General features: G+C 32.6%; 2 protein-coding genes across 2 annotated transcripts; one reads left to right on the plus strand and one right to left on the minus strand.

The window, feature by feature from the left end:
• Positions 1-1,305: 1,305 nt before the first annotated feature.
• Positions 1,306-5,571, minus strand: LOC124370600 (basic proline-rich protein-like). The gene is made up of 2 exons (XM_046828895.1): positions 5,539-5,571; positions 1,306-1,778 (listed from the first exon to the last, which is right to left on the minus strand). Exons 1-2 carry the CDS (start codon positions 5,554-5,556, stop codon positions 1,368-1,370), a joined length of 429 nt encoding a protein of 142 aa, XP_046684851.1. The 5' UTR covers positions 5,557-5,571; the 3' UTR covers positions 1,306-1,367.
• A 3,377-nt stretch (positions 5,572-8,948) lies between these two features.
• LOC124352880 (basic proline-rich protein-like) lies at positions 8,949-10,263 on the plus strand. The gene is made up of 2 exons (XM_046802600.1): positions 8,949-8,966; positions 9,650-10,263. The coding sequence occupies exons 1-2, from the start codon at positions 8,949-8,951 to the stop codon at positions 10,172-10,174; spliced, it is 543 nt and encodes a 180-aa protein (XP_046658556.1). The 3' UTR covers positions 10,175-10,263.
• Positions 10,264-10,519: the final 256 nt, after the last annotated feature.

Below are 10,519 nucleotides of genomic sequence, written 5' to 3' on the forward strand. Positions count from 1 at the left end.
ACATTTACGACACACTACTCTTAAAGGTTCTCTGTGTGGGGTCTACATTAATTGGAATCCAATTTACCCACACTGACAGTAACTTTGTACGCGGACAAAGGCTTCTTTGTGGTTGTTGCTCGTCCACAAATGCTGTGTAGGACATACTCAATAAGGAACTCGCGTACGCTTGCCACTTGTGCTAATAACTATAAACAGGCCACGTGCACCACTCTACAGAAGGCTTTGTTTATATACTGAGTTGGCGTCAAGTGCAGGTAAATTGGATTTCCGTGTTAATGAAGCTCACACAAAGGAAACTGAACAATAGGTGCTGTTCACATGTGCTCAGTGCCACCCAAACTGACCACCACATCGATTAATTGTCCACACTATACTAAAATACTTCTACTTTGTTTCATTGTAAGAGTTCAATATAGTGGAATATGGTTATTAAAGAAACTAGTTAATTAGATGTTGCTTACGTGGAAAACAAGCCTTGATTTCATAGCTTTCTTCGTAGTATTAAAAATATTTACAATAAAATTATGACAACATTTTGCATGATTCTCATAGCAACATACTAAAAAGTATAATTTGTTTAATGTAAATGGAGTCAAAAGTTAATGTAAATGGAGTCAAAAGCTATAAACTACTTATATTTTGTAATAATATATTTGGCATAGTCATTGTTACTATATTAGACATCCTCACTGATAAGTGGCAGTGTTTCGCATCTTTAGCTCTATTAGTCTTAATCGCAGCTTAATACTGAAATATTAGGAAATATCTGACTAGATACGAAGAAAAATCACGTAGAGTTTCATCCTATCTCTCTATATCTACATGAATGTTTAGTTTAGCTCCACAAACGGTTTTGTTCTGCAGTATTCATGCTACCATGTAGAAATTTCACATTTTCGATTTGATTGGAATTTGTTGTTGCCTTAAATCTATTTGTGTCTCACTTTACGTCAGTGTATACCTACTAAAAGTCATCAATAGACGGCTACATCAAAGAAAAAGTATATAATAAGGCAAAATTTTACACTTTCGAAAAACATATTATAAATAATAATGTTATTTTTTTAAGAACATCGTGTAACGATTTAGGTTATGTTTTGTTACTGGGGACACGTGTAGTTTAAAATTATTATTTTATTTTTGAAACCCATTATCTGTAAATAAAATGTGTCATTAATACAATGTGTCCCAATTTTCCAAGTGGTTTGCTTTCATCTATCAGCCATTATAACTGTAGTAGTTAAATTTGTATAGTTAAAATAAAGTATTAGGCATTATAACTATGATTACAAAGAAACTTCATTAGAACAACCTCTATGTTTATTTACCTAACTGATGCCATATAAAGTTTTAGACAGAAGCAATTAATCGTCAGTGACAGATACCGTAATATCTTCAGATTCTTGTTGTGTTCCAGAGGGAGGTGGTCCAGATGGCGGAGGTCCACTAGGTGGTGGACCTGGTGGTCCTGGAGGACCTGGTGGTCCTGGTGGGCCAGGCGGGCCAGGTGGAGGGCAGCCAGAAGGAGGTGGACCAGAAGGAGGTGGACCAGATGGCGGTGGTCCAGATGGCGGAGGTCCACTAGGTGGTGGACCTGGTGGGCCTGGAGGGCCTGGTGGTCCTGGAGGGCCTGGTGGGCCAGGCGGGCCGGGAGGATGATGACCACCGTGACCACCTCGTCTACCACCTTGTTGTTGGCCTCCATGAGATTGCCTTTTCTCTCCTTTCGGAGGAGCTGTCAGAGCGACAGCGGCGAGTGCCAGGAAAACACACACCTGTGAGAGTAAAGTGTATATAGAGTATCTGTTAATAGGGCTCAAATAAGAGAGTAATTAAAGTATGGATCACTGCAGTTATAGGTTGAAATAACGTCATGCTCCGGAGAGTTACACTCTCAATGGACCAAATTTTACCATTTTCTATAATTTTTGAATTTTTAGCAGTTTTATTTTGCCCTGATTACAAAATAAATGGTTTTAATTAGGTACTTGAAAACCCTGTAATTCACAAGGTGTTATAAAACAGTTTATAACTATATATTGTATATGTTTATATTGTATATGTTATATATATATACATATATCCTTCAATATTTATTGTTTCGAAAGTCATCGAGCAAACTGACGGATACACAAAGATTTCAATCTGAGCCTTTACGTATTCGTGGAGCCAGGAACTAAAGTTCTAAACTTTATATAGAAACCCGTTTAAATCCAGAAATGTTTCACTTAAATTTGTGATATTAACTTTGAATTGATCTTTTTGTTAAATTCATATCTCTTCTACAAGTTAATAACTTTCTCAAAATACTGAAATAGTTATAAACTGTTTTATAACACCTTTTAATAGTACAGGCCTTCAAGTAGCTACTTTAAACCATTTATTTTGTAATCAGGGCAAAATAAAAACTGCTAAAAATTTAAATATTAAAATTTTATAGTGTACACAAATCTGCACATAAGTGATAGCTTCAAGGGTTCACAAAAAGTGTAAAATTATATTTTAAACAAATTTATAACTATTATAATTTATAATACTCATAATGTAGCACGACTTGGGTCTACACTTATTTAGCTCCAATTGTTGAATTATTTTCAAATGAAATTTAGTTGACTTCTACAAGGTGTCTACAAATTACTCACTAATTCTATCAAACTTCACCATTTGATTTGTCAGGTCAAATCAAGTAAGAAATATCATATATGGTATAGTCTTATCTTTCTTAATTTACTGTCTGTCTGTCTGTCTATTGGTGTTTTCTAGAAACAGCTAAATATTTAAGCCGAATGAAAGTATAAAGTTTTAACTTTGAAATATGTTTAGTCTGATTGAGGTATGTTTTCAACATAGTTTCAACCAAACATTTACATCCATAATGATGGTCTTACACATTTTTAAAACTGTAATTATAAAAAAATGAGATTTCATGAAACATTTTCAAGAATAGTGAAATGCCACTTATTGATATGTGAAAACGTTATACCAAGTTTATCCCAATATAGTAGTAAAGGTTTCGTTTGCTCCCCTATTTAAAATACACTAATTGAGTTATTAATGATGTTTCACTGGTGATCAATGATCAGTTGACAGTTGTAAGTAACAGCTGAAATGCTCATTGCTTACAATTTGAAAACTGGATATAACTGTTTTTTCAATACAGTAGAAGTTTTTTGCCAAATTAATCTTTAAATTATATTGTCTTTGTTTGGTGTTTTAGTCAAATAATAGTTACGATAAATAATTAGTTAATTTATATAATTTTATTATTGTATACATTTCTTAATTTTAAGATTATTTACTGAATTAAATACAGAACATTCATCTGTTATCTGAACTATTAAGTGTACAATCAACTGAAAATGTATATAATGAACGGTTAAGTTATTTCACTTTCTTTAGTACACCAACTCAATTAAAGTAAAAATAATGACTGTAAAACTGTGTAAACTAACTATTGTGTACCTAATAATTGGTATTTGGATATAATATAAAAACAAATAAAAGCAAACTTTAAGATAAATTCTGCAATAGAACAAGTAATGCATACAATAAAATTTAATGACTACAATGTAAAATAATTTGTAAAATCTCAACAATGGGTAAGAATATCAGCTGTTAGACACATCATCTGACCAATACGTAGCAGTTAAACAACATTTAACCCGATTAGTGTATTATAAATGGGGTAAGGCGCTCAGTAAAACCTTAACTATTCCGTTGTTGTGTATCCTAACTAAATAAATTTGGTATCAAAATTTTCATATTAAAGTAACAAATACTTTGCTACTTGTGTAAACGTTAAAAAAAATCTCCTGATTTTCAGTTAATACAGATTTAAATTATTTTGTGGTCGCCATTTTCATATGCTATCTTTGAAACTATTTTTCAAAACAGGTTTTTACTAGAATATTTTGCACTGCTTGACCTTTAATCTTTATTCAGTTTAAAGATACAATTGAATTAATTTTTTAAGACAGATAGATATACGGTAATATTTGACCTGACACACGTAATTATAAACACATAATTAATACAGATTTAAATTATTTTGTGGTCGCCATTTTCATATGCTATCTTTGAAACTATTTTTCAAAACAGGTTTTTACTAGAATATTTTGCACTGCTTGACCTTTAATCTTTATTCAGTTTAAAGATACAATTGAATTAATTTTTTAAGACAGATAGATATACGGTAATATTTGACCTGACACACGTAATTATAAACACATAAATTAATGCAATAAATCCTGTTAATCATCCTGCTAATATATGACAGTACTTATATTATAGAGTAGTCTATTGTTTCTGTGACCTTTGTATCATGAGGACGGGGCTCCAAGGACAAAAATAGTTTCCAAATGTAATAGACGCACAACTTATGAGTGCATTGATGTGAAATGTTTAAGAAACACTTTGCATCCAAGTAAACAAAGCCCCACAATTTTAATGAAATCCACTGAATTTAAGAAACATTGATGTGATCTTGTCTACAATATGTAGTAATCTAAGATTATACAATAAATTCATTTTGAGCCAAGTGACCTCATTTGACAGACTTCTGACCTCAAGAAAACTTTCGACAAAAACATTTTGACATTAACAAACTTATACGATTTAAAACTCACTATTTTAATCAAAATTGACATTTGATTTTCATAGAAAAGAACTTAACCAAGAACTTGTGTTTTGGAACCATGTGGCTATAGTTCCTAGACAGAACTATTTTCTATTAATACCTGTATTTCTCATTAATAACTAAACTTATTGATAAATTGGTAAAAGTATTTTATGTAACAAATTTTAACTAAAAATAGCTATTAGGCTCAGGCGTATTGTATGTTTTACACGAAAGGGACTAGATTGTTAAACAAAATGATTTAACATCAATATATGAGTGTTTTTCTGTCATTTAAATTCATGAGTAGTTATACAATTAGCACAAACATTGTATGAAACAAACGCGTTTCAAAACACAATTTGACTATTTAGAGTACAGAGTGTGCTTTAGGGATAAAAGTATGTTAAAACAACTGTCCTGACAAAAAAAAACTTTGGGAGATTGGGAGGTTTAGTAGCCACCAGAGCTCAATTCACACCAGAGCTCAATTCGTGGTCAAAATGTTATAGAGATAGCTAACTGGTTCAAAGTTGGCCTAGGCTTATTAGAGGCCAGGAGCATCAACTACATACAAAATGAAATGCCTATTACGCTCTAAGCTTGCAGCTCTATAACGGAAAAGCCACAAGTTCAATTCCGAGAGAATCACAAAATATTTAGGTTGATAAGAGAAGCCAGTTTACTTTAAATACGAGTATGGATATAAGGTGAAACAGTACATTTGGAAATACCCAAAATAAGTTCATAATACATAGTGATTAACGATTGTTTTTATATAAGAAATAGTAATATTATGGATTATATTATAAATATATTCTATAGATTTATTCTCAATATACGATAAAGTATTCAGTGAATAGTAATGAGTATAGAGTGTGAGAAAAACTTCTGTTACTAGCTAATAGTACAGTACCCACCCAGATGAGGCTCCTCATGGCTGTGGTTGCTGGATGCCCTGCCTCCCAGAATACTTATATACCTGATGTGACAGTTAGCACACACAGCTGCTACTGTCATCATGTTGGCTTACAAGAAATACTGTTAGAACTGCCTTTAATTGTTACGTTAATGAAATCATTCCATTCAAAAATATAAAAAACAGTGAATAAATAATCAAAGCCTTCCTGAATTAAAACATTCTATAAAAAAAACTAAAATAGAAATTTATTGACTTCAGCTTGAAAATCAATCGATTACAATTTAGTCTGTATAATGGAATATGTTCTTATTGAAGACCTTGAATCTATACATTTCCTAGCAACTTAGTTCATTAAAGGAAGGAACTTAGAAAAAATGTAAGTGATTTATACAATTTTGAATTAAAAATTATATATATATATGTTGTATTTGGAATGATCCATTCTCATTTTCATTGAATCAAAGTGCAGCCCAGATTAACAACACACACATTTGTATTTTCTTCTCGGTAAACATCAAAGAGTATTATATTTTTTGTTATTAATTCCAAATGTTAATTTTAAAGTTATATTTAGAACTTTGGGTTATCTGACAACTCTGCCTCTGCATTCCCAAAATCTCCAGTCACTGCAGATTCTGGCAATGACAACTTCAGAATGACTAACACAGAACAACTATACTCCGTAGAGGGCATGACTGCTAGGTGCAATTAATTAACTTACTAACTCTATTTCTTGATATGCTTAGTAATACAGATTATAGCGCTATACATTTTGTATACAGTGTGTGGTTATAATATTGGTTCATTACTAATACTTTATTATGCATAAATTAATTGTATAATATTTGTTTTCCTGTTAGTAGCCTAATGCTGATTAGAAATTAGTCTCTTACTTTTAGTATACAACAACACGTACACTAACATATATATTTTTGTATAAACATATTTTATTTACAAGAAATATATTAAATTAGCATCTGGATTTTTTAAATTTTCATTATCACTTTTGAATCTGTCTTCAGTTTATTTAAATCATTTAATTATCAGGTTATTTAATTCAATCGAGTCCAATTCACTCACAGGAATATTTATCTCTCCCCCACGTTCAAGTTATTTACGTTCTCTTCATGAATTCATAATTAGTCTAAATCAGTGACAAGTAGATTCTAAAACTGACATGAATGTTTTAACTCACTTTATAGAGAAAATCCTATTTAATCCACATTGCATAAATATTCGTGTTTGTATTAAATTTCGTTAAAATGATTTCATAATGCATATTGTTAGTATGGTGGCTGAATTTACACTTTAATTATTCAGAGTGGTTGGAATCTTAAATGTTTGTACTCTATAAACCACAACAATAACACCTAGAAATATGAGGCCTCCAGTTTAGTTTCTTCCCACCAACTCGCGTATCCTCATTTTGTTTTATTTGTAACATGAATATATCAGATATACATTCATCACAATTACAAACCATCCTCAACTGCCTTGTATCAATGTATTCATTGGTTGTATCTATTTATATTGTTTTGTCATGCGTTGTATGGAAAACAATACAGTAGTGTTACAACTTCTAATTATGGTTTATATTGGAAACATCCGTTATTTGAAGAAATAAAATAAAAACACATTGATAAATCCTTTACTTTTTTGTATTTATATTAAAAGAGTCCTAGATATTGCAAAACTGACAATTTGGCACGTAGGTATATTTGGTTAATATATTGCTTAAGATAATGTTATGATAAAGAATGAACTTTTTTTACCGGAAACCAGTTATAACAATTATTTGTGTAGCGTAATATGCTTTGTTAAATTTCAAGCCTATGAGTGTTATAACTTCCAACTGTTCGAAAATTTGTCTAGACCTAACTACAACCATTAGAATTGAAGTTGCCTGTTTTACTTTTTTAAGTTTTAAGCTGCTAGCAGCAACCTCCCCCCCCACCGGCTGCCGTCCACCATACTCCTCCTATCCTCAACTAACTGTTGGAAGACAGAAGGCGTACGGCATCCTGGCTGTACATCCTGTGAAGGAAAATATAATACTCGATCTTGGCTATGAAGAACTGAAGTTTCATTCACTTTTAAAGCCCATACCATGATTTGATTTTTACATATACCCTATTGATAGTCGTCGTAACAATCTGCCAAATTCTTTGAAAAGAATGCACCGTCACCGAACTAAGTTTTGCCTATGTAAAAATTAAGTTTTCTCTAAATTTGAAGCTATAGCTTATTTTGATTTAGAGATATCCCCGCGAGTTACACATGCTTTGCATATGCTAACAGAATCCCTTGGAGATACAAACATCATTATCGGATCGATTTTGAGTAATTATAAGAATGTGATCGCCAATATTCACTTTGACATTGAAGTACTTCTCTGAATAATAGTCTTCACTTATGTCAATCCGTCCTCGAGTTATCTTGTGGAGGATTGAGTTTTCCTAACTCTTAGTCCATGGAGTGTCACTCATAATTTTTTTTTCAGTAGGCTTTATTCGTGAACATCAAGTACAGAATAAGGGTCAACAATCGATAAAACAAATAAAAAAATTAAATCTAAATAATACATAAGGTTATGTCTCTCCTTGGGATGTTCTACAGCATGTCACAAATTCTTCCAGGCTGTAGATTGATTCTCTCAGCAACCAGGTCTTCAGGCTTCGTTTGACCAGGTCGTTCACCTTTATCATTGAACCCGATCTTGGGTAGGTACAAATGATACTGTATTCAAATTTTTATGTCTATAGTATATTTAATTCATGAAATATCTTGCAGTTTATGTCTTTTATATACATATATGCAGGATATATTTTTTTTTGCCAAGCCCACTTAATTTTCCAGGTCAGTTCATTCCTAGTGAAAATTTAGGTTTTTCTATCACTGGTAAATTCCATGACATGTTTCATCATCGAATTCGTTGATGCCTTTATGAAAATGAACCTTCATGGAAAAAGTTTTGTTCTAAATGAATCTTAAAATTTATGGTGTAAAATAATCATTAAATTACTGTCCGTATGAACTTAGAAGTTCGTACTACAACCCTTTTATGAACTCTGTAGATAGCCTTATATTCATTCACTATATTGTAAATATTTTGCTTTTGGTGATACTTTACCATTTATTTGGTTTAAACGTGTTTTGTAAAGATATAAATTTATATGCAATGTTCATAAAAAGAACCATCAATCCACACGTTTGTGGAGAGGTTCTCGATATCTGGCACGCTTCACAGTTCACATATTTTATCAAAGAAGATGGGTTTGATAGGCGTACACAAGTCGAGCTGTCTTTGCTATCAACTTTATAGGACGACATGACGAGCAGCTGTGTATATTGACTATCAGAGTAGGTATATAAGTATCCAGGGAAGCGCAACACCCACCTTCTACAACAATGAAGAGTCTTATCTGGGTAAGCAGTTATGTAAAGATGTGTTCTTTCTTAATAAACATGTTTTTTGAAAAGACTATATAATAGACAGCAAAACCTATATGATATATTTAAAAACGAAAGGACTATATTGTATAAAGGATTTTTTTTTTTGTAAATTGGTATCCGTATAAATATTTTTGGAACTTGTCTTTGCGATTTCTGGATTGACATAGGTCCATATTATTATTTGAGGTAGAATTTTCATGTTTTATATTTAATAGCTTCAATTTGTGTTTCTATTGAACTAAAAATTATACAAAAAACTATTTATATTAATTCTTAAATGTTTAGACTTGTAAACCACAATACGTATTGTATTCCATACCAAAATTTAAAGAAAAGGGAAGTATGACAAAGGTATTGTAAAAATCAAATATAATTTTGTATGGTTATATCAGAATAATCATTTACACTATCTAAAAATCATAGTTTTGTATAAGTTTTAGTAGCATATAAATAGGTTAAAAAGTGTATTACTTTAGATTTGATTCTCCTTAATTGCATAAGAAAAATACTTTCAATCCGTGGAAAGTTTTTTTATAATACTTTTTATATTATGACTAAAATTAATATATTATTGTTTCTTTCATTTTATACTTTGCCTATAAGCCATTGGTTAGACTTGTGGTTTAAAATGTAATTTCACAACATTTATTCCATAGGTCTGCCTTTTTTTGGCGCTCGCCGTGACCCTCTCCCAGGGGCAGCGGAAACAGTCTCAGGGAGAACGGCAGCAAGGTGGCCGACCAGGTGATCATCAAAGAGGTCGAGGTGGACGTGGGGGTCATCATGGTAGACCTCCTGGTCCACCCGGTCCTCCTGGCCCACCTGGCCCTCCTGGCCCACCCGGTCCTCCTGGTCCACCACCTAGTGGTCCTCCACCTTCTGGTCCACCTCCTTCTGGTCCACCACCTTCTGGTCCACCTCCACCCGGCCCTCCAGGCCCTCATGGGCATCATCATCATCATCCACCTGGACCACCCCCTAGTGGACCTCCACCATCTGGTCCACCACCTTCTGGCGCACCCCCACCGGGCCCTCCAGGTCCTCATGGGCATCACCATCACCATCCCCCTGGACCACCCCCTAGTGGACCTCCACCATCTGGTCCACCACCTTCTGGGCCTCCCCCTTCTACATTATCAGAATACAATGAAGACAATACGGCCTCTTTCAACATTGAATAATAAGTATGTATTGTCCCATTAATCTGATTTGTATTTGAACAAATAATAAATTGAACATATATAAACTATAAATCATTATTTAGATAAAATGCTGATAATCATTTATATCATACGTTTGGATTGTCTATTTATGTGATATTACACTTGTGTATCATCGTAAAAACTAAACCAATAATTTAGTTACAAGGAAGAAAACTGCATGATCATCAAACGAACTAGTTTTAAAATAACTTCCACATTCCACAAGGGTTTAAAATAAGCCCTTTAAGATTAGTCATCTTCCAAGGGAAATTTGTTGAAATAGTGGTATAAGGTACTCTACAATAATAACGGAATGCGTAGGAT

Source organism: Homalodisca vitripennis, chromosome 1 (assembly GCF_021130785.1).
Source record: "Homalodisca vitripennis isolate AUS2020 chromosome 1, UT_GWSS_2.1, whole genome shotgun sequence".
Lineage (NCBI taxonomy): Eukaryota > Metazoa > Arthropoda > Insecta > Hemiptera > Cicadellidae > Homalodisca > Homalodisca vitripennis.